This window comes from Oncorhynchus clarkii, chromosome 18 (genome assembly GCF_045791955.1).
Source record: "Oncorhynchus clarkii lewisi isolate Uvic-CL-2024 chromosome 18, UVic_Ocla_1.0, whole genome shotgun sequence".
Lineage (NCBI taxonomy): Eukaryota > Metazoa > Chordata > Actinopteri > Salmoniformes > Salmonidae > Oncorhynchus > Oncorhynchus clarkii.
Genome location: NC_092164.1, coordinates 6,683,328 through 6,710,990, shown reverse-complemented (window position 1 = coordinate 6,710,990; position 27,663 = coordinate 6,683,328). Strand labels below are relative to the sequence as shown.

The 27,663-nt window shown below is 44.4% G+C and overlaps 1 protein-coding gene across 2 annotated transcripts in view; it reads right to left on the bottom strand.

Annotated features, from left to right (window-relative positions):
* Window positions 1-26,889, bottom strand: part of LOC139372931 (receptor-type tyrosine-protein phosphatase-like N) — a 41,661-nt gene extending 14,772 nt beyond the window's left edge. The window contains exons 1-9 of one of the 2 annotated variants that reach the window (XM_071112805.1): window positions 26,713-26,889; window positions 17,347-17,397; window positions 13,229-13,339; window positions 12,832-12,937; window positions 11,339-11,528; window positions 9,942-10,299; window positions 3,331-3,477; window positions 835-869; window positions 260-516 (exon numbers count right to left, since the gene is read on the bottom strand). In XM_071112805.1, the coding sequence (XP_070968906.1) occupies window positions 260-516; window positions 835-869; window positions 3,331-3,477; window positions 9,942-10,299; window positions 11,339-11,528; window positions 12,832-12,937; window positions 13,229-13,339; window positions 17,347-17,397; window positions 26,713-26,788 (1,331 nt within the window). In that variant the 5' untranslated portion in view covers window positions 26,789-26,889. Of the gene's footprint in view, window positions 1-259; window positions 517-834; window positions 870-3,330; window positions 3,478-9,941; window positions 10,303-11,338; window positions 11,529-12,831; window positions 12,938-13,228; window positions 13,340-17,346; window positions 17,398-26,712 lie in introns of both variants that reach the window. The other variant, XM_071112804.1, reaches the window with a different exon arrangement.
* Between the last annotated feature and the right edge of the window lie 774 nt (window positions 26,890-27,663).

The window sequence follows — 27,663 nt, the reverse complement described above, 5'->3', positions numbered from 1 at the left end:
GGACACACTCATACACACGGACACACTCATACACACTCATACACACTCATACACACAGAGCACTGAAGAAAAAAGCAAAATCACAAACACAGATACAGTACAACTGCAAACACACAAACACACACAAACTCTTACATACACACGCTTACATACACACGCCATGTACAGTCAAAGACTCTGAGACAGACACGTAGACAGACAGACAGATATACGCTCCTACACCAACATTCTGTGTTTATGAACATTAGGCTTAGAAGACCTTTGGTTGGTGACGATGTAGCCGTATTCCTCCTTCACATGTGTGGTCCCTCCTGGTGGTTCTTTCTTCCCCTGCGTCTCTGTTTCCACCGGGGCCCCTGGCTCCTTTACACGGGCCCCCTCTGTGGCAGGAGGGGCCCCCATGGTGGGAGGGTGATCTGGGGAGGCTTGGGGCCCAGGGGGCGGGGCAGGAAGGGAGGTGGGGGCACCTAGCACGGGAGATTTGTCCACCTTGTGTGTCATGGCCCCCTCAGTGATCTGATGAGGAATAGGAGGAGGCACCAAACACCTTAACATCCGTTATAGTAGGATTTAATAAATACATGTTTCATTTGAATATTACTCCAGGATATGTCAAATAGACCACTGATTTCCTCAGAATGAGGAAGTTCTGCCACCTACTGTTTGGTAGATGCAACAACAACAACCAGAAAGCCTAATTATTGCCATTCTACATTTACTGTAAATGCTATTAACATTGTATAAAAAACATTTCATATCGTTAAATAAACAACACTTATAAACCCAAGAGCAATAATTGAATTTCTAGAGTTTTACTGTTTTATCTCAACTTACCTTCTTACGTGGGGCAGCACTGTTCCGGTATTTGTCTGAAAAGCAAAGTATAAAGATTCTCATTATCTGACACACAGATAATAATTGTTTCAGTATCTGTAATTGTCACAGTATAATCCCACCGCAAAATGTCACATTTTTCAGTCTCATTATTGGGTCATGCCATTTTGTATAAAGATACTGCAGGTATTCCTGCAGCGTGTTGTGGTTCACAACTTGATTTCCTTAATTATATCACGGTATCTCATTTAATGTGTATCGGAGGACGCATGACTTTCAACCTTCATCTCTCCCGAGCCCGTACGGGAGTTGTAGCGATGAGACAAGATAGTAGCTACTAAAACAATTGGAAACCACGAAATTGGGGAGAAAAAGGGGTAAAATTAAAAATAAAAAAGTTTTAGAACACAAAGGTTTTTCGTTATTTTTTACTATTTTCTACATTGTAGAATAATACTGAAGACATCAAAATTATAAAATAACACATCATCTAGTAACCCAAAAAAGTGTTAAACAAATCAGATTCTTCAAATAGCCGCCTTGATGACAGCTTTGCACACTCTTGGCATTCTCTCAACCAGCTTCATGAGGTAATCGCCTGGAATGCATTTCAATTAACAGGTGGGCCTTCTTAAACGTTAATTTGTGGAATTTCTTTCCTTCTAAATGCACTTGAGACAATCAGTTGTGTTGTGACAAGGTGTGGGAGGGGGAGGTGGGGCATACAGAAGATAGCCCTATTTGGTAAAAGACCAAGTCCATATTATGACAAGAACAGATCAAATAAGCAAAGAGAAACAACAGTCCATCATTACTTTAAGACATGAAGGTCAGTCAATACGGAACATTTCAAGAACTTTCAAAGTTTCAAGTGCAGTCACAAAAACCATCAAGCACTATGATGAAACTGTCTCTCATGAGGACCGCTACAAGAAAGGAAGACCCAGAGTTACCTCTGCTGCAGAGGTTAAGTTCATTAGAGTTACCAGCCTCAGAAATTGCAGCCCAAATAAATTATTCACAGAGTTCAAGTAACAAACACATCTCAACATCAACTGTTCAGGGGAGACCGCATGAATAAGCCCTTCATGGTCAGATTGCTGCAAAGAAACCACTACTAAAGGACACCAATTGGAAAAAGAGACTTGCTTGGGCCAAGAAACATGAGCAATGGACATTAGACCGGTGGAAATCTGTCCTTTGGTCTGGAGTCCAAATTGGAGATTTTTATGAGACGTGGTGGGGGGTGAACGGATGATCTCCACATGTGTATTTCCCACCGTAAAGCACAGAGGAGGAGGTGTGGTGGTGTGGGGGTGCTTTGCTGGTGACACTGTCTGTGATTTATTTAGAATTTCAGGCACACTTAACCAGCATGGCTACCACAGCATTCTGCAGGGATACGCCATTTGATGCGTTGCACAACTTGTCCTCCAGGACACCTACAGCACCCGATGTCACAGGAAGGCCAAAAAGATCATCAAGGACAACAACCACCCGAGCCACTGCCTGTTTACACCGCTACCATCCAGAAGGCGACGTCAGTACAGTTGCATCAAAGCTGGGACCGAGAGACTGAAAAACAGCTTCTATCTCAAGGCCATCAGACTGTTAAACAGCCATCACTAACTCAGAGAGGCTGCTGCCTACATTGAGACCCAATCACTGGCCACTTTAATAAATGGATCACTTGTCACTTTAAACAATGCCACTTTAATAATGCCACTTTAATAATGTTTACATATCTTACATTACTCATTTCATATGTATATCTTTTGCACGTTGCCTATGCCGCTTGGCCATCGCTCAACCATATACTTATATGTACATATTCTCATTCACCCCTTTAGATTTGTGTGTATTAGGTAGTTGTTGGGGAATTGTTAGATTTCTTGTTAGATATTACTGCACTGTCAGAACTAGAAGCACAAGCATTTCGCTACACTCGCATTAACATCTGTTAACCATGTGTATGTGACCAATATAATTTGATTTGATCCCATCTGGTGGGACTATCATTTGTTTTTCAACAGGACAATGACCCGACACACTTTCCATCAGATGACCTGGTCTCCACAATCCCCGACCTCAACCAAATTGAGATGGTTTGGGATGAGTCGGACCTCAGAGTGAAGGAAAAGTAGCCAACAAGTGTTCAATACATGTGGGAACTCCTTCAAGACTGTTGGAAAAGGATTCCAGGTGACGCTGGTTGAGAGAATTCCAAGAGTGTACAAATCTGTCATCAAGGCAAAGGGTGGCTATTTGAAGAATCTCAAATATAAAATATATTTAGTTTTGTTTAACACTTTTTTTTGGTTACTACATGACTCCATATGTGTTATTTCATAATGTTGATGTCTTCACTATTATTCTATAATGTAGAAAATAGTAAAAAATAAAGAAAAACCTTTGAATGGGTAGGTGTTCTAAAACCTTTGACCCGTAGTGTAGTGCTCTGACAGGGTTCAGCTGCATGCCTGCGCTCTGACACACCTGCTGTGTCGGTGCCCAAGTCAGTAGCACTCTCCATCTGCAGCTGTTTCAGTGCTGCAGGCAGGTTGGCCAGCTGTGGAGGGGTTAAGTCCTTCATATCGATGCCATAGTGGTCCAGGAGCAGAGACACTTTCTGCAGGGAGTCATCTGAACAAACAGACAGGGTCATACAGAGTTAGAGGTGAGAGGTCAACAGGCAGGTGATGAAAAAAGTACAGGCAGGCCAGACATTAGGCATTCAGTGTCTCAGCCACAGCAAGCAAGCAAGGGGGGGGGGGGGGGGGCGATTCTAACGGCCTGTGACTGACAGGGGCCCTAAAAAAATATTCCAACATTAGGTAAAAAAACATATATATTAAATGATTAACCTATCATCATTAATATAATATTTTATTTACATTGTACTACTAAACTAACAGTTTAATTTTCTTGTTTTTGGCAAAAAGTAAACATCCAGAGAGCCTCTGTATTGCCCAACCCCCCTCTATTTACATGAAATGGTTTGATCCTGCCCCCAGGACCTTTAGACAGGTCAAAATTCACAAAGCACTACAGAGGGTAGTGCGAACGGCCCATTACATCACTGGGGCCAAGCTTCCTGCCATCCAGGACCTCTATACCGGGCGGTGTCAGAGGAAGGCCCTAAAAATGGTCAAAGACTCCAGCCACCCTAGTCATAGACTGTTCTCTCTGCTACCACACGGCAAGCGTTACCTGAGTACCAAGTCTAGGACCAAGAGGCTTCTAAACAGCTTCTACCTCCAAGCCATAAGACTCTGAACATCTAGTTTAATGGCTACCCAGACTATTCGCATAAAATAATACAATTTGATTTGAAACCAAGCGCGACAGGTACTAGCAGTGAATTGTGAGTGACGAGTGCCGGTGGAGCATCATGTCTCAGTTTCCTAAAGAATAACCTGGCTTCCAAAAACTAAAAGGAGGACAGGAGAGAGAAAAGAAGGACAGGAGAGAGAAAAGGAGGACAGGAGAGAGAAAAGGAGGACAGGAGAGAGAAAAGGAGGACAGGAGAGAGAAAAGAAGGACAAGAGAGAGAAAAGAAGGACAGGAGAGAGAAAAGGAGGACAGGAGAGAGAAAAGGAGGACAGGAGAGAGAAAAGAAGGACAGGAGAGAGAAAAGGAGGACAGGAGAGAGAAAAGGAGGACAGGAGAGAGAAAAGAAGGACAGGAGAGAGAAAAGGAGGACAGGAGAGAGAAAAGGAGGACAGGCGAGAGAAAAGGAGGACAGGAGAGAGAAAAGAAGGACAGGAGAGAGAAAAGAAGGACAGGAGAGAGAAAAGGAGGACAGGAGAGAGAAAAGGAGGACAGGAGAGAGAAAAGGAGGACAGGAGAGAGAAAAGGAGGACAGGAGAGAGAAAAGAAGGACAGGAGAGAGAAAAGAAGGACAGGAGAGAGAAAAGGAGGACAGGAGAGAGAAAAGAAGGACAGGAGAGAGAAAAGGAGGACAGGAGAGAGAAAAGAAGGACAGGAGAGAGAAAATGAGGACAGGAGAGAGAAAAGAAGGACAGGAGAGAGAAAAGGAGGACAGGAGAGAGAAAAGAAGGACAGGAGAGAGAAAAGAAGGACAGGAGAGAGAAAAGAAGGACAGGAGAGAGAAAAGGAGGACAGGAGAGAGAAAAGGAGGACAGGAGAGAGAAAAGGAGGACAGGAGAGAGAAAAGGAGGACAGGAGAGAGAAAAGGAGGACAGTATGTCACCCGATGATTCACAAAGGAAGGTGGGTGTCGTCCGTGACTGGTGGAAATGAACCTGGTAGCGTCGTCCGTAGTGAAATAAGCTACTTTTGCTCCCCTAACATTAGTTACTTCATATTATCTTCACAGAACATTCTGAGTGTTTACATAGGGTTAGGGTTAGGGTCAGGGTTAGGGTTAGGGTCAGGGTTAGGGTCAGGGGTTAGGGTCAGGGTCAGGGGTTAGGGTTAGGGTCAGGGTCAGGGTTAGGGTCAGGGGTTAGGGTCAGGGTCAGGGTTAGGGGTTAGGGGTAGGGTCAGGGTCAGGGTTAGGGTTAGGGGTCAGGGTCAGGGTTAGGGGTTAGGGTCAGGGTTAGGGGTTAGGGTTAGGGTCAGGGTTAGGGTTAGGGTCAGGGTTAGGGTTAGGGGTTAGGGTTAGGGGTCAGGATCAGGGTTAGGGTCAGGGTCAGGGGTTAGGGTCAGGGTCAGGGTTAGGGTCGGGGTCGGGGTTAGGGGTTAGGGGTTAGACCCAACAGTCACAGCTTCAGACTCACCAGCCCTGTCTCTCCATCCCCATACCCCTAAACCAGCCCTGTCTCCCCATCCCCACCCCCCTGAACCAGCCCTGTCTCTCCATCCCCATGAACCAGCCCTGTCTCCCCATCCCCCTGAACCAGCCCTGTCTCTCCATCCCCATACCCCTGAACCAGCCCTGTCTCCCCATCCCCATACCCATGAACCAGCCCTGTCTCCCCATCCCCATACCCCTGAACCAGCCCTGTCTCCCCATCCCCATACCCCTGAACCAGCCCTGTCTCTCCATCCCCATACCCCTGAACCAGCCCTGTCTCACCATCCCCAAAGCCCTGAACCAGCCCTGCCTCCCCATCCCCATACCCCTGAACCAGCCCTGTCTCCCCATCCCCATACCCCTGAACCAGCCCTGTCTCCCCATCCCCATACCCCTGAACCAGCCCTGTCTCCCCATCCCCATACCCCTGAACCAGCCCTGTCTCACCATCCCCATACCCCTGAACCAGCCCTGTCTCCCCATCCCCATACCCCTGAACCAGCCCTGTCTCTCCATCCCCATACCCATGAACCAGCCCTGTCTCCCCATCCCATAGCCCTGAACCAGCCCTGTCTCCCCATCCCCATACCCCTGAACCAGCCCTGTCTCTCTATCCCCATACCCCTAAACCAGCCCTGTCTCCCCATACGCCTGAACCAGCCCTGTCTCCCCATCCCCATACCCCTGAACCAGCCCTGTCTCCCCATCCCCATATCCCTGAACCAGCCCTGTCTCTCCATCCCCATATCCCTGAACCAGCCCTGTCTCTCTATCCCCATACCCCTGAACCAGCCCTGTCTCCCCATCCCCTTACCCCTGAACCAGCCCTGTCTCCCCATCCCCATACCCATGAACCAGCCCTGTCTCCCCATCCCCATACCCCTGAACCAGCCCTGTCTCCCCATCCCCATACCCCTGAACCAGCCCTGTCTCCCCATCCCCATAGCCCTGAACCAGCCCCGTCTCCCCATCCCCATACCCCTGAACCAGCCCTGTCTCCCCATCCCCATACCCCTGAACCAGCCTTGTCTCCCCATCCCCATACCCCTAAACCAGCCCTGTCTCCCCATCCCCATACCCCTGAACCAGCCCTGTCTCACCATCCCCATACCCCTGAACCAGCCCTGTCTCACCATCCCCATACCCCTGAACCAGCCCTGTCTCCCCATCCCCATACCCCTGAACCAGCCCTGTCTCCCCATCCCCATAGCCCTGAACCAGCCCTGTCTCCCCATCCCCATACCCCTGAACCAGCCCTGTCTCCCCATCCCCATACCCATGAACCAGCCCTGTCTCACCATCCCCATACCCCTGTACCAGCCCTGTCTCCCCATCCCCATACCCCTGAACCAGCCCTGTCTCCCCATCCCCATAGCCCTGAACCAGCCCTGTCTCCCCATCCCCATACCCCTGAACCAGCCCTGTCTCCCCATCCCCATACCCCTGAACCAGCCCTGTCTCACCATCCCCATACCCCTGAACCAGCCCTGTCTCCCCATCCCCATACCCCTGAACCAGCCCTGTCTCCCCATCCCCATACCCCTGAACCAGCCCTGTCTCCCCATCCCCATACCCCTGAACCAGCCCTGTCTCTCCATCCCCATACCCCTGAACCAGCCCTGTCTCCCCATCCCCCTGAACCAGCCCTGTCTCCCCATACCCCTGAACCAGCCCTGCCTCCCCATCCCCAAAGCCCTGAACCAGCCCTGTCTCCCCATCACCATCCCCCTGAACCAGCCCTGTCTCCCCATCCCCATACCCCTGAACCAGCCCTGTCTCCCCATCCCCATACCCCTGAACCAGCCCCGTCTCCTCATCCCCATAGCCCTGAACCAGCCCCGTCTCCCCATCCCCATAGCCCTGAACCAGCCCTGTCTCCTCATCCCCATAGCCCTGAACCAGCCCTGTCTCCCCATCCCCATACCCCTGAACCAGCCCTGTCTCACCATCCCCATACCCCTGAACCAGCCCTGTCTCCCATCCCCATACCCCTGAACCAGCCCTACTCCCAACTGAAGGAGGTGAGCAGCATTGTGTTGAATGACATGTCAGTTGGCATAATTGCAGGTACTGAAATGCATTGAGGACAGGAATGTGATTCTCCAGTCAGGAAAAATCTCACTTGACACAGAAGACAGCTAATATCAGAGCCTTAAAGAAAGAGATGCCGGCTCTTAGAGATGGATGAGAGTCTCTCCTGTCTGAGGCAACACTGATTGCTACGCAAATGGATGTTGCACCTCAATTTAGCAAGAAACACAGCCGCCAGAGGAAAAGGAAGAGACTCCATGATGAGACCTCTGAAGAGGAGACAGCTCAGGACAGTGCAGCAACAGTGTTTCAGGACACTGTGTTTTTACGAGGTTCCACACCACTGCAAAACACTTTGAATCATTTTCTGCTGTTCTGAAAGTTAGGCAGATTAGTGAGGGTAAAGTCCCTTGTGTGCCAACCACTGATCACGACGTATTCCAGAGTTCTGACACCTGAGTTTCAACATGAAGTAAGACACCTGATCACTGTATCTGCTGACACTTTCCCCCCTAACATGTCCCCTTGGTCTCCTGACACCTGAACACTGTATATGCTGCTACTTTCCCCCCTAACATGTCCCCTTGGTCTCCTGACACCTGAACACTGTATATGCTTCTACTTTCCCCCCTAACATGTCCCCTTGGTCTCCTGACACCTGAACACTGTATATGCTGCCACTTCCCCTCCTAACATGTCCCCTTGGTCTCCTGACACCTGAACACTGTATATGCTTCTACTTTCCCCCCTAACATGTCCCCTTGGTCTCCTGACACCTGAACACTGCTGCTGCCACTTTCCCCCCTAACATGTCCCCTTGGTCTCCTGACACCTGAACACTGCTGCTGCCACTTTCCCCCTAACATGTCCCCTTGGTCTCCTGACACCTGAACACTGTATATGCTTCTACTTTCCCCCCTAACATGTCCCCTTGGTCTCCTGAACACTGTATATGCTGACACTTTCCCTCCTAATTTGTCCCCTTGGTCTCCTGAACACAATTTGTAAGATGCAGCTTGCAAAGCATTTTTGGAGAAGTGGGCATTGCTTTACGTATATTTCTGGTGGCGAGAGAGCTTTCAGTAAGCTAAAACTGATAAACAACTATGTGAGGTCCACTATGTCCCAGGACAGGCTTTGCAGTCTTGCCAAGCTGTCCATTGAAAGTCAGTTAGCTAGAAAGCTGGACTTCAAAGACTTCAAAGCAAGAAGGCCTGGCGCTGGGCTCTTGGTGAGTAAGGCTGAACAAGGGCCATAACTGTTAAATGACATGGCTATGGATATTGGATCACTACACATATATGACGCCTACAGGCTGAGAACAAGACTGAGAACAGACTGAGACCAAGATATATCTAAATGTAAGGGCTGGATTGCCATAAAATTAGTTGAGTACAATCAAGACCCCAAGTGGAAGAAACCTATTGATTTGGTGACCTCTTGACCTTTCCTCTAGCGCCACCATCAGGCCTTTTAATTTCCATTTCCTCTTGACCTTTCCTCTAGCGCCACCATCAGGCCTTTTCATTCTACTTTTACAGCTGCTTATTTTCTAGTTGGTATGTGTACTTAGTTCAAAAATCTGCTGCTGATTTTATTATTTTATTTGTTATATCATTCTATAGATGTTAATGTTAATATATTTTAATTGAAGAGGTTCATGTATATTTAAGTATTTAAGTTATTCATTAATGTTAAGAGAATTTTCCATTGAAGAATTTTCCAATTCAAATTACATTTAGACTGTAAAAGACGTTTTTATAGAGGGGATCAGTCCTGCATCGAATAGTGAATTCCACTGTATTCAGAATGTTTCATGCATGTCTGCACAGTGTTATATTTTCACAGCTCACTGTCAGTAAATATTGGACTACAAGAGAGTTGCAGGCCTGCAAAGCTAGAGTTATTTAAAGCTTTGAATGGGTCGATTGGGTTCTGGAGGTGTGTGGTTACAGCAATTGCACAGGGTTGGTGTGGCCTGTGGTGGGGAGGCCCAATGTGATATATTATCATGTGACCCACCCACTCACCCACCCAGTGGAGGCTGCTGAGGAGAGAACTGTTCATAATAATGGCTGGAACAGAGTGAATGGAATGGCATCAGACATGGAAACCATGGAAACCATAGAAACCATGCATTTGATGTATCTTTGATACTATTCCATTGATTCCGCTCCAGTCATTGCCACGAGCCCATCCGCCCCAATTAAGGTGCCACCAACCTCCTGTGACACACACACACAACACCCAAAAACACCCCCCCCCCCCCCCCCCCCCACACACACTAACTGCCACACACTGACTGCCTCACACTCACCATCCAATCCAGCCAGCGATCCGTAGTCCTTCTGAGCGTTCCTCTGCGTCTGATCCAGCTGCTGCTGCTGCTGCTTGCGGACCTCCACGTCCTGCTGGGAAACGTAGTCCTCTGCGTAGTCCAGAGGGAAGTCCAGGTCCTGGTACAAGGGAGAGGTAGAGATCGGTGTTGCTGCCCCACGGTGGTGGGAGGCCGGCTGGGCGGGGGAGGAGAGGTACAGGGAGACCAGGTCCTGGAGCACCTGGCGGTCTCGGTCCTGGGGGCGGGACCCTTTACCCCCGGCGTGAGAAGAAGGGCGGGGGAAACCACCACCCTCCAGAGAGTTAAGAGAGCGCTCCTCGTCGTCTTGGTAACCATACTGCTGCTTAATAAACCCATAAACAGACACAGAGATGCCCTCTGGGAAAAGGAATTGATACAATCTCCTGTATTTATTATGGATCCCCATTAACTTCCCGGGGTCCAGCAGAATGAAGGCAGTTTATACAATTTTAAAAACATTACAATACATTGACAGATTTCACAACCCACTGTGTGCCCTCTGGCCCCTACTCTACAACTACCACATATCTACAGTACTAAATCCATGTGAACATGTGTGTATAGTGCTTATGTTATCATATGTGTATGTCTATGTGTGTGTTGCTTCACAGTCCCTGCTGTTCCATAAGGTGTATTTTTACCTGGTTTTAAAATCTAACTTTACTGTTTGCATCAGTTACCTGATGTGGAATAGAGTTCCATGGCTCTATGCATTTTGATTTATTTTTTAATTCAAATGTGACCTTTATTTAACGAGGCAAGTCAGTTAAGAACAAATTCTTATTTACAATGACAGCCTACCGGGGAACAATGGGTTAACTGCCTTGTTCAGGGGCAGAATGACAGATTTTTACCTTGTCAGCTCGGGGATTCAACCCAGAAACCTTTCGGTTACTGGCCCAACTTTCTAATCACCAGGCTACCTGCCGCCCCATGTAGTTCTGTGCACCTCCCATAGTCTGTTCTGGACTTGGGGACTGTGAAGAGACCTCGTGGCATGTCTTGTGGGGTATTATATGGTATTTATCTACAGTGTATTTATATCATACGACTCAGTTATATAGTATCTATGTACTGTATATACATTCTTACACACATGAACTGTATGTGGTAATAGTAGTTGTGTGTATGAATGTATATACAGTAGATAGATACCATATAACCATGAGTCGTATGATATAAATACACTGTAGATGTGTGTGTGTGTGTGTGTGTGTATGTATATATGTGTGTGTGTGTGTGTATATATGTGTGTGTGTGTGTGTGTGTGTGTGTATATATGTGTGTGTGTATGTGTGTGTGTGTGTGTGTGTGTGTGTGTGTGTGTGTGTGTGTGTGTGTGTGTCCATTCCCACCTGGCGGTAGGTGTAAGGGTCCAGAGTTTGCATGTGGAGGGACTGGGAGGCCTTGGGGGGATCCACGGTCATGTAGTCCAGGTAACTCTGCATCAGGTCTGGGTTGGGATCGTCCCCTTGAGCCTTGGTCCTGGAGCTGGGAGGATACTGCATCTTGGAAAGATGGGCATTCTGCACAGGTTCTGAGGACCTGAGAAATACAGTATGAATGGAGAATATCAGAATAAGGCCAACCCATTAGCACTTGCAGACCCTTATAGGGAACATAGCTTCCCTCACTCACAAGAACTCAACTTCCAAGTCATCCTGCACCTGTCTAAAAATGGCTTCCATCTAATGCAGGAGTATTTGACCACAGTCCTCTGATGATGGCTTCCCTCTACTGCAGGAGTATTTGACCACAGTCCTCTGATGATGGCTTCCCTCTACTGCAGGAGTATTTGACTCCAGTCCTCTGAGGATGGCTTCCCTCTACTGCAGGAGTATTTGACTCCAGTCCTCTGAGGATGGCTTCCCTCTACTGCAGGAGTATGTGACTCCAGTCCTCTGAGGATGGCTTCCCTCTACTGCAGGAGTATTTGACCACAGTCTTCTGAGGATGGCTTCCCTCTACTGCAGGAGTATTTGACCACAGTCTTCTGAGGATGGCTTCCCTCTACTGCAGGAGTATTTGACCACAGTCTTCTGAGGATGGCTTCCCTCTACTGCAGGAGTATTTGACCACAGTCCTCTGAGGATGGCTTCCCTCTACTGCAGGAGTATTTGACCACAGTCCTCTGAGGATGGCTTCCCTCTACTGCAGGAGTATGTGACTCTAGTCCTCTGATGATGGCTTCCCTCTACTGCAGGAGTATTTGACCACAGTCCTCTGATGATGGCTTCCCTCTACTGCAGGAGTATGTGACTCCAGTCCTCTGAGGATGGCTTCCCTCTACTGCAGGAGTATTTGACCACAGTCCTCTGAGGATGGCTTCCCTCTACTGCAGGAGTATTTGACCACAGTCCTCTGAGGGCCACTTTCTCTAACAACATTTAAGTGTGACTTAGTCTACTTGTTCTCTATGTCAGATGCTCAGTGACAGTGACTGACTGTCTGCTTAGGTCACTCATCAATGGGACCTCAATGGAAATAAGTATCTGAATGAATTGTGCTATTCCAACCACGTTTAAAGATATATACATGTACTGTGTGTATACGTTTTTAACTGACAAATAAAACCAACCAATCAATCAACTACCAGTGGAAGAGAGAGACGCAGAGGCTGTGGCCTGTTCCTCGTGGACTGGATTTTAAACATCTCTTCTCTAAACTCAAAGATCTGGTTCTGGGGCTTTCTAAAGGTCTCTTCCTAATCTCATAACCTTTCCTGGCTGCTATTACAAAACAATTCCCCCATTGAGTCACAGACCTTCCTGTGGAAATCTGCAGACAAATAGAACAGATGTAATTATAGATCTGCTTTTAATTATAGTCAACAGAGCAGGAGACTCACTGAGACGAGGGGTTGTCATGACGTCCAGACAGGGGGCGGGTCAGTGAAACACGGCTCAGCTCCTTGCGAATGACGTACTGGGTGATGTCATCCTGCCAGGACAATCCTGCACAGCCATAGGCCGATACAGATGTCAATCACAGTAGTCATAGATGTAACCTGGTAACTTGAGGAGTGTGACCTTATAGAGCCCTCAGCCCTGTTGCCGTGGTAGCAGATGAGACCTGATTATCTGTTCATGATCTTTACCATCACTAAGGTAACAGTTCACTTTTACAACCACACTCTGAACCTAACAACCTTTTTGCGAATGGGTTAGTGAGTATGCATGGAGTACGGATATGTCTATATGTGGCTATGTGTGTGTGTGTGTACATGTGTGTGTGACTTTAATTACCTTGCATCATCAGTTCCTTGAGCACCTCCTGTAGTCTGTGCAGCACAGGCACTGACACCTCATACAGAACCATTTCCTGCTGGGGCAGCAGACATTGGCCAAACAGCCCATCTACAGAATATAGAGAAAACAGCAGAACACATCAGAACACATCAGAACCCTCTCCTGCTGGGGCAGCAGAGACTGGCCAAACAGCCAACCTACAGAATATAGAGAACACAGCAGAACCCATCAGAACCCTCTCCTGCTGGGGCAGCAGAGACTGGCCAAACAGCCAACCTACAGAATATAGAGAACACATCAGAACACATCAGAACCCTCTCCTGCTGGGGCAGCAGAGACTGGCCAAACAGCCAACCTACAGAATATAGAGAACACAGCAGAACACATCAGAACCCTCTCCTGCTGGGGCAGCAGAGACTGGCCAAACAGCCAACCTACAGAATATAGAGAACACAGCAGAACCCATCAGAACACATCAGAACCCTCTCCTGCTGGGGCAGCAGACACATATACAAAGCAGAGAACACAGAGAACACACACACGCATGCACATAAACACATATGCACGCGCACACAACTATGGTGGTGTACTATGGTGGTGTACTATGGTGGTGTACTATGGTGGTGTACTATGGTGATGTACTATGGAGATGTACTATGGAGATGTACTATGGTGATGTACTATGGTGGTGTACTATGGAGATGTACTATGGTGATGTACTATGGTGATGTACTATGGTGATGTACTATGGTGATGTACTATGGTGGTGTACTATGGTGATGTACTATGGTGGTGTACTATGGAGATGTACTATGGTGGTGTACTATGGTGATGTACTATGGTGGTGTACTATGGTGGTGTACTATGGTGGTGTACTATGGTGGTGTACTATGGAGATGTACTATGGTGGTGTACTATGGTGATGTACTATGGTGATGTACTATGGTGATGTACTATGGTGGTGTACTATGGTGATGTACTATGGTGATGTACTATGGAGATGTACTATGGAGATGTACTATGGTGATGTACTATGGTGATGTACTATGGTGATGTACTATGGAGATGTACTATGGTGATGTACTATGGAGATGTACTATGGTGATGTACTATGGTGATGTACTATGGTGATGTACTATGGAGATGTACTATGGTGATGTACTATGGTGATGTACTATGGTGATGTACTATGGTGATGTACTATGGTGATGTACTATGGTGATGTACTATGGTGATGTACTATGGTGATGTACTATGGAGATGTACTATGGTGATGTACTATGGTGATGTACTATGGTGATGTACTATGGAGATGTACTATGATGATGTACTATGGAGATGTACTATGGTGATGTACTATGGAGATGTACTATGGTGATGTACTATGGTGATGTACTATGGAGATGTACTATGGTGATGTACTATGGTGATGTACTATGGTGATGTACTATGGTGATGTTTGTGTGTTTGTAGATGTGCGAGTGGGTCTCGATGAGTCATCGCCCAGCTCTATTCTCTCTCTCACCCATTCTCTCTCTCTAACATACACATGGGGGAGAGACACTGCCGTCACCCGGGTGATGTCACTGTTACCATGGAAACGGTGGGAAAGAGACGTGATGGGTTAAGAGCAGGTTGACGGAGAGAGGCCGTGTGTTTACACACTGATGCTCAGAGTGTGCCTCATCGTACATGAAGGCACACACGCTCACACACACTTGCAAACACATTTGCACACATGCAGTTCTGTAGACAAACATCAGGAAACACATGACAACTGCCATTGAGTTAATTGAGTATGAATAATGTAGTAGTAGTGAATGAAGGAGGGATGAGACAAGGGGGGTGAATGAAGGAGGGAAGACATAACGGACGAGGGGGGAAGGAAAGAGATACAGGGTTCAGTGTGTGCTGTAGGTTTTACACTTAGCGGACTGTTTGTTTTAATACAGGGTGTCAAACTCTAGTCCTCCAACGCAGAGAGGAAGAGGCGAAGAGAGAGGGTTTACTCCACCCAAAGTCTGTCCAAGAAAATAAAACCAGGAAGTGAGGAATTTTTGTGTGGAGATCAATGAGTGTCGAATTTGGTCAACAACCTTTTTTATTGCTAATTTGCTACGTGAGGCTTATTCGATCGAATAGAGGTTTCGTAATGGTTAGGTTGTTATGAATGAACTGACATAAGTGGACGCGTGTAGCATTTTGGCAACTTGATATGGAGTTTTGCCTGTTGTTCACAAGCGTATCTGTCCTCTGATTGGCTAGAATAGTGCCACCTTACACAAATGACTGATGATTGGCTGAGAGAAATTGATGATAAAATGATTGTGGGGGCTGTCTTGTTGGACTTCAGTGCAGCTTTTGACATTATTGTGTTATGGCTTTACACCCCCTGCTATAATATGGTTAAAGAGTTACTTGTCTAACATAACACGGAGGGTGTTCTTTAATGGAAGCCTATCAAATATAGTTTATAATCAGGAATTCCCCAGGGTAGCTGTTTAGGCCCCTTGCCATTTTCAATTTTTACTAATGACATGCCACTGACTTTGAGTAAAGCCAGAGTTTCTATGTATGCGGATGACTCAACACTATACACGTCAGCTACTACAGCGACTGAAATGACTGCAACACTCAACAAAGAGCTGCAGTTAGTTTCAGAGTGTGTGGCAAGGAATAAGTTAGCCCTAAATATTTCTAAAACTAAAAGCATTGTATTTGGAACAAAACCCTCACTAAACCCTAAACCTCAACTAAATATTGTAATAAATAATGTGGAAATTGAGCAAGTTAAGATGACTAAACTGCTTGGAGAAACACTAGATTGTAAACTGTCATGGTCAAAACATATTGATGCAGTAGTAGCTAAGATGGGGAGAAGTCTGTCCATAATAAAGCACTGCTCTGCCTTCTTCACAGCACTATCAACAAGGCAGGTCCTACAGGCCCTAGTTTCTACCTTCATAACAACACTATCAACAAGGCAGGTCCTACAGGCGCTAGTTTTGTCGCACCTTGACTACGGTTCAGTAGTGTGGTCAGGAGCCACAAAAAAGGACTTCAGAAAATTGCAATTGGCTCAGAACAGGGCAGCACAGCTGGCCCTTGGATGCACACAGAGAGCTAACATTAATAATATGCATGTCAATCTCTCCTGGCTGAAAGTGGAGGAGAGATTGACTTCATCCCTACTTTTATTTATGAGTGGTATTGACATGTTGAATGCACCGAGCTGTCTGTCTAAACTACTGGCATACAGCTCGGACACCCATGCACACCCCACAAGACATGCCACAAGAGGTCCCGTCACAGTCCCCAAGTCCAGAACAGACTATGGGAGGCACACAGTACTACATAGATCCATGACTACATGGAATTCTATTCCACATCAAGTAACTGACGCCAGAAGTAAAATTACATTTTAAAAACAGATTAAAAAACAACTTATGGAACAGCGGGGACTGTGAAGCAACACAAACATTAGCACGCACGCACGCATACACATGGAATTAGTATTGTAGATATGTGTTAGTGGTGGAGTAGGGACCTGAGGGCACACAGTGTGTTGTGTAATCTGTGAATGTATTGTAACGTTTTAAAACTGTATAAACTGCCTTAATTTTGCTGGACCCCAGGAAGAGTAGCTGGTGCTTTGGCAGCAGCTAATGGGGATCCATAATAAATACAAATAGCTGATCTCGACTCCTCCTGCCTGCCTTCCATCTTTGAGGACATGTATTTCCATTATTAGAGAAGTCACTCGACCATCTTGTCAACATAATAAAAAATCTTTGTCAAGCGTCAAAGTCTCTTCCTGTTTCCGTTTCAATTTATTGATAAATTACTGTTACTGATTGGCTGGAGGCTAAACACCTGATTTCCCAGGTCTAGACCACAGACTGATTGGACATTTGTGTAGCCTCCAGCCAATCAGTAACAGCTGAAATGGAAACAGGAAGAGACTTTGGCGCACGAGGACTAAGAATTTGACACCCCTGTCTTATTAAAGAACTGCCAACACCTCCTGGAGTGTCTGGTGACAGAGAGAGGATTGTATAGTGAGACAACGTGAAGAAGATGGGTTAGATAGAGAGATGGTGTTATGTCATACTGACCATCTGAGCATGGCTGGTCTCTGGGGCAGAGCTTCTTCTCAAACAGACAGCCTGAGAAGCACATGGAGAGGGGGAGGAGAAAGAGAGAGAGAGAGAGGAAAAGAAAGAGAGAAAGATGGAGGGGAAGAACAGAGAGAGATAGAGAGGGAGGAAGAGACAGAGGAGGAAGGGAGAGAGAGATTTTCTATTATTTCAGATTTTCTGGCAATTGACAATATGTCATGACAATAATGTACCCTTGAATTAAACTGGGGGAGGGAAATGAGAGAGCGAGAGAGAGAGAATTTAAGAGCCATAAAATTCTACAACCACCTAAAAATAAGCGATTCCCAAACTTCCATAACAAAGCCATCACCTACAGATGGATGAACCTGGCGGATGGATGGATGAACCCTAAGCAAGCTGAGGACACTAAGCAAGCTGGTCCCGGGGCTCTGTTCACAAACACAAACAAAGCCCCAGGACAGCAGCATAATTAGACCCAACCAAATCATGAGAAAACAAAAAGATAATTACTTGACACATAGGAAAGAATTAACAAAAAAACGAAGCAAACTAGAATGCTATTTGGCCCTAACAGAGAATACACAGTGGCAGAATACCTGACCACTGTGACCGACTATTGAGAAAGGTCGCCGTAGAAGACTATGTGCACACTGCCCCACAAAATGAGGTGGAAACTGCGCTGCACTTCCTAACCTCCTGCTAAATGTATGACCATAGTAGAGACACACACAGGGCATTAGGAAAGTATTGACCCCTTGACTTGTTCCACATTTTGTTAGATTACAGCCTTATTCTAAACTGGATTAAATAAAGCATTTTCCTCACCAATCTACACACAATACTCCATAATGACACAGCAAAAATAGGTTTTTAGACATTTTTGAAAATGTATTAAAGATTTTAAAAAACATAAATACCTTATTTAAATAAGTATTCAGACCCTTTGCTATGTTTCCATTGATCATCCTTGAGATGTTTCTACAACTTGATTGGAATCCACCTGTGCTAAACTTAAATTGATTGGACATGATTTGGAAAGGCACACACCTGTCTATATAGGGTCCAACAGTTGACAGTACATGTCAGAGCAAAAACCAAACCATGAGGTCAAAGGAATTGCCCGTAGAGCTCTGAGACAGGATTGTGTCGAGGCACAGATCTGGGGAAGGATACCAAACTATTTCTGCAGCATTGAAGGTCCCCAAGAACACAGTGGCCTCCATCTTTCTTAAATGGCAGAAGTTTGGAACAACCAAGACTCTTCTTAGAGCTGGCTGCCCGGGCGAAACTGAACAATCGGGGGAGAAGTGCCTTGGTCAGGAAGGTGACTAAGAACCCGATGGTCACTCTGATAGAGCTCCAGAGTTCCTCTGTGGAGATGGGAGAACCTTCCAGAAGGACAACTATCTCTGCAGCACTCCACCAATCAGGCATTTATTCCAAAAGGCACCTAAAGTACTCTCAGACCATGAGAAAACAGATTCTCTGGTCTGGTGAAAGCAAAATTGAACTATTTGGCCTGAATGCCAAGCGTCACGTCTGGAGGAAACCTGGCACCATCCCTATGGTAATGCGTTGTGTTGGCAGCATCATGCTGTGGGGATGTTTTTCAACGGTAGGGACTGGGAGACTAGTCAGGATTGAGGGAAAGACGAACAGAGCAATGTACAGAGAGATCCCTAATGAAAACCTGCACCAGAGTGCTCAGGACCTCAGACTGGGGTGAAGGTTCCCCTTCCAACAGGACAACGACCCTAAGCACACAGCCAAGACAACGCAAGGGTGTCTTCGGGACAAGTCTCTGAATGGACTTGAGTGGCCCAGCCAGAGGCCGGACTTGAAACCTATTGAACACCTCCCAAGAGACCTGAAAATAGCTGTGTAGCGACGCTCCCCATCCAACCTGACAGAGCTTGAGACGATATGCAGAGAAGAATGGGAGAAACTCTCCAAATACAAGCTTGTAGCGTCATATCCAAGACTCAAGGCTGTAATCGCCGTCAAAGGTGCTTTTACAAAGTACTGAGTAAAGGGTCTGAATACTTATGCAAATGTGATATTTCAGTTGTTTATTTTTAATACATTTGCAAAAAATTCTACAAACCTGTTTTTGCTTTGTCATTATGGGGTATTGTGTGTAGATTGATGAGGGGGGGATTTAACATACATATATATATATATATATATATATATATATATATATATACACATACATACATATATATACATACATACATACATACATACATATATATATATATACACATACATACATACATACATACATACATATATATATATATACACATACATACATACATACATACATATATATATATATATATATATATATATATACACATACACATATATACATACACATATATATATATATATATATATATATATATATATATATATATATACACATACACATATATACATATACATATATACATATATACATATACATATATACATATATACATATACATATATACATATACATATACATATACACATATACATATACACATATACATATACATATACATATACATATATACATATACACATATACATATACATATATACACATATACATATACATATACATATATATACACATATACATGTATACATATATATATATACATATACATACATACATATATACATATACACACATATATATATACATATATACATATACATATATACATATACATATATACATATATACATATACATATATACATATACATATATACATATACATATATACATATATACATATACATATATACATATACATATACATATATACACACATATACATATATATATACACATATACATATATATATACACATATACATACATACATACATATATACATATATATATATATACATATATATATACATACATACATACACATATATACATATACATATACACATACATACATATATACATATACATATACATATACATATACATATATATACTAGAATAAGGCTGAACGTCACAACATGTGGAAAAGGTTTGTGGTCTGAAGACTTTCCGAATGCTCTGTATATTCCTCAGATTACACAGACCCACCAAGAATCCACATTCTGATAAACTCCCATATCTACTGGGTGAAATACTACAGTGTGCCATCACATCACAGCAGCAGTGTTTGTGACCTGTTACCACAAGAAAAGGGCAACCAGTGAAGAACAAACACAATTGTAAATACAACCCATATTTATGTTTATTTATTTTCCCTTGTATACTTTAACAATTTGCACATCATTACTAAACTGTATAAAGCCATAAAATGACATTTGAAATGTCTCTATTCCTATGGAACTTTTGTGAGTGTAATGTTTACTGTTAATTTTTTACTTCACTTGCTTTGGCAATGTAAACATATGTTTCCCATGCCAATAAAGCCCATTGAATTGAGAGAGAGCAGGGGGTTGTGTTGGATGGCAGACTGTGTGTCTGTGTGTCTGTGTGTATGTATGTATGTATGTATGTATGTATGTATGTAGCAGACTGTGTGTGTGTGTATATATATATATATAAAGGAGGTAATGGGTGACCTTTACAGAGCTCCAGTCTGCTTGGGGAGGAAACACGGCCAGATGTGACACAACACGGCTGTACACACTGAGTGTGTTGTGTGTGTGTGCGTATGTGAGTGAGTTTGCATTCATGATTATGTGTGTACTGTATTACAAAAACAGAAGCGGGAGACAGACTGGCCTAGAGGGCTGTCTCTCTGTGGGGGAAACAATACGATTCCCCAGACACAAAGACAAGATCACAGACAAGACAAGAAGAAACATAGACGAGAAAACAGAGCATGTCTTTCCGTGCACCAGAAACAGTATTAGTTGTCTTTCAAATACTTTAGCTGCATTTGATTGAGTTTGCCTGGCGCCGAGCAACGGAACCAATGGAATAGTCGCAACGGTCCAAGCCCCGTCCATCTGCCACCTCAGGCAGGCACAATCAAAGTATTTGAAAGAAGTCAGATACTATTTGAATCCATGTCTGGATATATCTGCGATATGATGACTAATACACGCTGTATCCCTCCCTTTCTTCACACTCCTCTCTCTCTTCCTCTGTCCATCCCTCTCTCGTCTGTCTGCAGCAGAAGCAGGGGAGATTGTTCCCAAGCTAGAGTCCATCACAGACTGGACAAATCACTAGTGCACTGCCCCCGAGCCCCAAGAGCATGTCAATCAATCAACCGCATGCAGAAATACAGACTATCAATCCCAGGGGGCTAGGTCATAGTACATCTCTTGTTCTAGTAATGAGTATTGCTGTATCTTACATCTAAGAGAATATACTTTGGCCCTGCATTCTAGGCCTATTCTTAACTGTTGTACAGCACTGTGTTGTATCACGTATTTTGCATTCGATCAGTTGGTGTGACCTTGTGATGTCATCTATGGCATTGTCCATTGTGTTCTACCTCAAGAAACTCAAGATGTGAAATAAGACCAATAAAGTGAAGTGACCTGGGTTGTAAGTATCATAGCAACAGTAATTTCAAACTGCGTGGCGTAATTCTCTGGGCTGTTTTTTTTGTTATTTCAGCTGTTCAGAAATATGAGGGAGAGATGCAACACACACAAATTTATCGGGATTCTAGGTTCTTTCTGAGGAAGAGGCATGTACTGTAAGCTGATTATGTGTATCCCACAACAGTCAATAAAAGCTATTACAGCAGTCAATAATTAGCACAGGACTGTATCATGGCAACATTTGCTGCATTGTGCTGTATACATGCATGAGTCAGAGCTCCATAAACAAAGGAGTTCCAAACAGCATGGACATAATTATCACCTTGGATGTTTCCACCCCACACACACTTTATGAATTCAATCCCATAGTTAAACTCAGTCACATGACTGGGTGTTTCCTGATCTTTCTCCACGATGATCTGAGTTTGTTTTCCTCCATCTCCCTTCCCCTAATCTCCCCCTCAAACTCTTTCTCCCTCTCCCCCTCAAACTCTCAAACTCTCTCTCCCCTTCAAACTCTCTCTCTCTCCCCCTCAAACTCTCAAACTCTCTCTCCCCCTCAAACTCTCTCTGCCTCAAACTCACTCTCTCTCTCTCTCAAACTCTCTCTCCCCCTCAAACTCTCTCTCCACTTCAAACTCTCTCTCTCTCCCCTTCAAGCTCTCTCTCTATCCCCCTCTCAAACTCTCTCTCTATCCCCCTCTCAAACTCTCTCTCTATCCCCCTCTCAAACTCTCTCTCCCCCTCTCAAACGCTCTCTCTCTCTATCCCCCCTCAAACTCTCTCTCAGCCTACAGCCTACTTAATTTGACCCTGCTTCTCATAGCAGGAAAATGAAATTGGAATTATTATGTGGATTATAATTAATGGACATTTTTGTAGGGGTTGATACATTTTCCGTTGGTGCAAATCAGGTGGGTATTACATACTTTAGAAGCCTTTTAAAACCTTGAATACACTAAAATTTGCAGGATACATCTCTGCAACAACAGTGATCAAATTAAGATAGCAGATCTGTACCACTGGGAGTCAGGGCCTGGACAGAGGAAGTGGGGGAGCACTCTACGACACAAGGGCTATTTTTAATATGTTACTGCAACTACAATCATATCCTTTCATATCTGAAATGACAATAAAGTAATGGGCTATAAGTACAGGGATAGAGTGATGACAGACACGACATGTTGAGTTGAATAATGGTGAGTCTGGTGAGGCTTTGTCCATTTGAATTATCTTTTATAGCTTCAGATAAGAGTCTGAATCTCAAATTGTACCCTGTTCCCTACGGGCCTTGGTCAAAAGTAGTGCACTATATAGGGAATAGGGCCCTGGTCTAAAGTAGTGCACTATATAGGGAATAGGGCCCTGGTCTAAAGTAGTGCACTATATAGGGAATAGAGCCCTGGTCTAAAGTAGTGCACTATATAGGGAATAGGGCCTTGGTCTAAAGTAGTGCACTATATAGGGAATAGGGCTCTGGTCTAAAGTAGTGCACTATATAGGGAATAGGGCTCTGGTCTAAAGTAGTGCACTATATAGGGAATAGGGCTCTGGTCTAAAGTAGTGCACTATATAGGGAATAGGGCTCTGGTCTAAAGTAGTGCACTATATAGGGAATAGGGCTCTGGTCTAAAGTAGTGCACTATATAGGGAATAGGGCTCTGGTCTAAAGTAGTGCACTATATAGGGAATAGGGCTCTGGTCTAAAGTAGTGCACTATATAGGGAATAGGGCTCTGGTCTAAAGTAGTGCACTATATAGGGAATAGGGCTCTGGTCTAAAGTAGTGCACTATATAGGGAATAGGGCTCTGGTCTAAAGTAGTGCACTATATAGGGAATAGGGCTCTGGTCTAAAGTAGTGCACTATATAGGGAATAGGGCTCTGGTCTAAAGTAGTGCACTATATAGGGAATAGGGCTCTGGTCTAAAGTAGTGCACTATATAGGGAATAGGGCTCTGGTCTAAAGTAGTGCACTATATAGGGAATAGGGTGCCATTTGGGATGCACCTTAGATTTTACAGATTTAAAGGGGTAATCTTAAACTTAGAAATGCCTCATGAGAATGTTGTACCCCATTAGAATCCAACATGATAAGCTTGATTTACTCCAATGTGAATGTAAACAAACACTGTATAGCCTCAAAAGATGGTTAAAACTATAATTTGTATATAAGTGATGTGCAGAATTTAAGAGTGGTTCCATTTCTCCAGCCACCCCATCCCTCAACTTTTTATCAAAACGGTGGTGGGGAGCCCTCTTTGTTATTGTTTCAACTGCGGATGGCCCTTTTAATCTTCAGAAAACAGACTTGTTTTTGTCCTCCGAGGTGCATATAGACAGATGGCCATGACAGGTGATGCTATGGGCTGAAGTCACACACCACCTGTGTCTCACCTCTCATTGTTTGACAACCTGAGAAATGTAACACCCCACCAGATCTAACAAGTACCATATTGTGATTCATAACCATCAGTACCACTGGATTTAAAGACTGTTATAATCTGATTCATAACCATCAGTACCACTGGATTTAAAGACTATCATTATGTGATTCATAACCATCAGTACCACCAGATTTAAAGACTAGCATTATGTGATTCATAACCATCAGTACCACCAGATTTAAAGACTAGCATTATGTGATTCATAACCATCAGTACCACCAGATTTAAAGACTATCATTATGTGATTCATAACCATCAGTACCACCAGATTTAAAGACTATCATTATGTGATTCATAACCATCAGTACCACCAGATTTAAAGACTATCATTATGTGATTCATAACCATCAGTACCACCAGATTTAAAGACTATCATTATGTGATTCATAACCATCAGTACCACCAGATTTAAAGACTATCATTATGTGATTCATAACCATCAGTACCACCAGATTTAAAGACTATCATTATGTGATTCATAACCATCAGTACCACCAGATTTAAAGACTATCATTATGTGATTCATAACCATCAGTACCACCAGATTTAAAGACTATCATTATGTGATTCATAACCATCAGTACCACCAGATTTAAAGACTATCATTATGTGATTCATAACCATCAGAATAGGTGAGTTATACTTGATACATACACGTGTGTATGCCTCTTCAGCTTTGTTAGTGTTGTGCCTTAAACATGCTCAGTAAATTGGTCTGGCCATCCAACAAAATCTCCAAATACATTAGAATGTATGCAGTTCTCACTCATTCCTGTTTATTCACATGGGGTGAAGCCATATGAATGAAGGATCCTTCAGGTAGTGACTACAGTCGTGGTGGTGAGTCACAGCGATGGGGTACGCTACTATTGGTTTATTAGTTACCTGCACAATGTTAGGCCTACTGTTTCACTTCTGATAACTCCACAAACCGGCATGTCAAAAGGAAGGCAGTCATAGCAAGTTAGACATGGTATAATTCTCCTCAGATTGACACACACGGTAAGTAAGCAATAACCGCATTACAAGATAACCAACCGTGTCGAACAGCTGGAAATCAAGGAGGCAAAGTAATACATTTTCCCCTAGTGTGATGAACTAACAGTAGTCAGGTCTACATCTCACCAGAACTGAGTTAAGGTCAGTGTGTGTGCCTGCCTGTCTGCCTCCACAGCACAGGTTTAGCCTGCCCTACAGCACCGAAATGTCAAGCGGCCATCGACACAGAAAACAAGCGCACTGTTCTGAACCATCAGTGCTGAGTCTGCCGTCTGTCCATGGTTCTAAAATGACTGGCTATAACCAACGCACATGCCATTGACGTAGAGAGTATGTATGCACTGTCCATGGTACTGAAATGAGCGCGCAGGCGCTATTGATGTACAGTTCGAGGTGGTAGGATTGGCTGCAGCCTGCATTGATAAACTGCCAGCAGTAGGATGGCTACATGAGAACAGGATCCAACTTTAGTAATTGAACTACTAACCAGCCTGGAGGGCGTGAGGTCATGTGTGGTAAGCAAGTGGGTGGTTGCAATCGCAGTATTACAGAATGGGCCTTGGTAAACCTATGACAGTGGTTGCCTAGGTTGTCATTCAATTTCCTTGCATTGGGTTGACATTGCATCAATAGCCAAGTGCATGTTGTTTAAACTTAGCGCAGTGCATTTTACCCAAATCAAAATGACATCGTCATCCACAAAAGCAAAAACACCAGACCAGTAGCCGACACAAAAACCAAACCCTAATCTTCTGACTTTTGAATGACGTGAAGAAACGCTCTCCCTCGCTCTCAAACAGTTTTGTTTTTATTGAGCGCGCCGAGCCAAAGCGTGGGGCACAGCAGGCTATTACTGGTCCTTGCTCCACTATTATTGCGGAGAGGAGCTATGATGAATCATGCCTGACGCTGTTTTCGCAAAACCCATCATTCAATCCAAGCAGAAGTCGACAGCCTCAAGTCACTAATCAAACCAAGTGTATTGTGAAGCAATTGTAGATTCAGCCTACATAGTCTCCAATAGCCTAAACAAACATAACTGACATCCAGAAAATATGTTGAATCACATCTGAATCTCTCAATTTCTTAACATTTGTAATGTATAAGTAAATTCACATTGTTTATAACACTATGCTACAATGCACAGAAAAGCAAAACAGTACGGTGAATGATACTAAAATAATTGAGCATATGTGGCTATATTCTTAGTTGCTATTCTGGCAAATCCAGTTTGAAGTAAGTAGCAGAATATGGCTCATGGACCCCGTCAATATATTGAATTGATTTATTCACTATACGCTATTGCCTTGGTTGAGATTTCTAAATGGCTGTGTATGTAGACCTGTTACCTGCCTCTGAGTGACTCAGTTCATTTTTCTCCCTTACCGTATCTGCTTGACATCCCCGTCTGATAGCACACCGCCATCACACATAACACGCTCCATAGTCGCTGAGATCCCATGGTTTTCCCCAAGACAGACAGAGCTGTTCAGCGGTGCGTTTTAAACCCTCATGATCCGTGTCAACTATCGGAGGGACTTTCTAATGTCGCACATCCACTCCGACTCCAAAGGAAGGACGTGGATTTTCGGCAGCAGAAGCGCACCAGCTGTGAGTGAGACGGCAAGTGTTGCGAGAAACGTGTAAATCCCGGGATGCACGCTGCTTCGGATCAGGAACGGGTTAGTCTTTCTGCATGGCTGGTAAATCTTTGGGAGACCCACCATTGCATCATAGCCCACTAGGCGAAATTAATAAAGTCCAAGTCATTTTTACCATGTATTCCTCAGTTCCTCTAAATATACTGAGGAAAAATATAAACGCAACATGTAAAGTGGGGTCCCATGTTTCATGAGCTGAAATAAAAGATCCCAGAAATGTTCCATACTCACAAAAAGCTTATTTCTCTCAAATTGTGCACACACTTGTTTTACATTCCTGTCAGTGATAATTTATCCTTTGCCAAGATAATCCATCCACCTGACAAGAAGCTGATTAAACAGCATGATCATTACACAGGTGCACCCTGTGCTGGGGACAATAAAAGGCCACTCTAAAATGTGCAGTTTTGTCACACAACACAATGCCACGGATGTCTCAAGTTGAGGGAGCGTGTAATTCGCATGCTAACTGCAGGAATGTCCAACAGCGCTGTTGCCAGAGAATTGAATGTTAATTTCTCTACCACAAGCCACTTCCGACCTCGTGTAACCATGCCAGCCCAGGACAGCTGATGAAACTGAGGAGTATTTCTGTCTGAAAAAAAAACCCTTTGGTGGGGAAAAACACATTCTGATTGGCTGGGCCTAGCTCCCAAGTGGGTGGGCGTATGCCCTC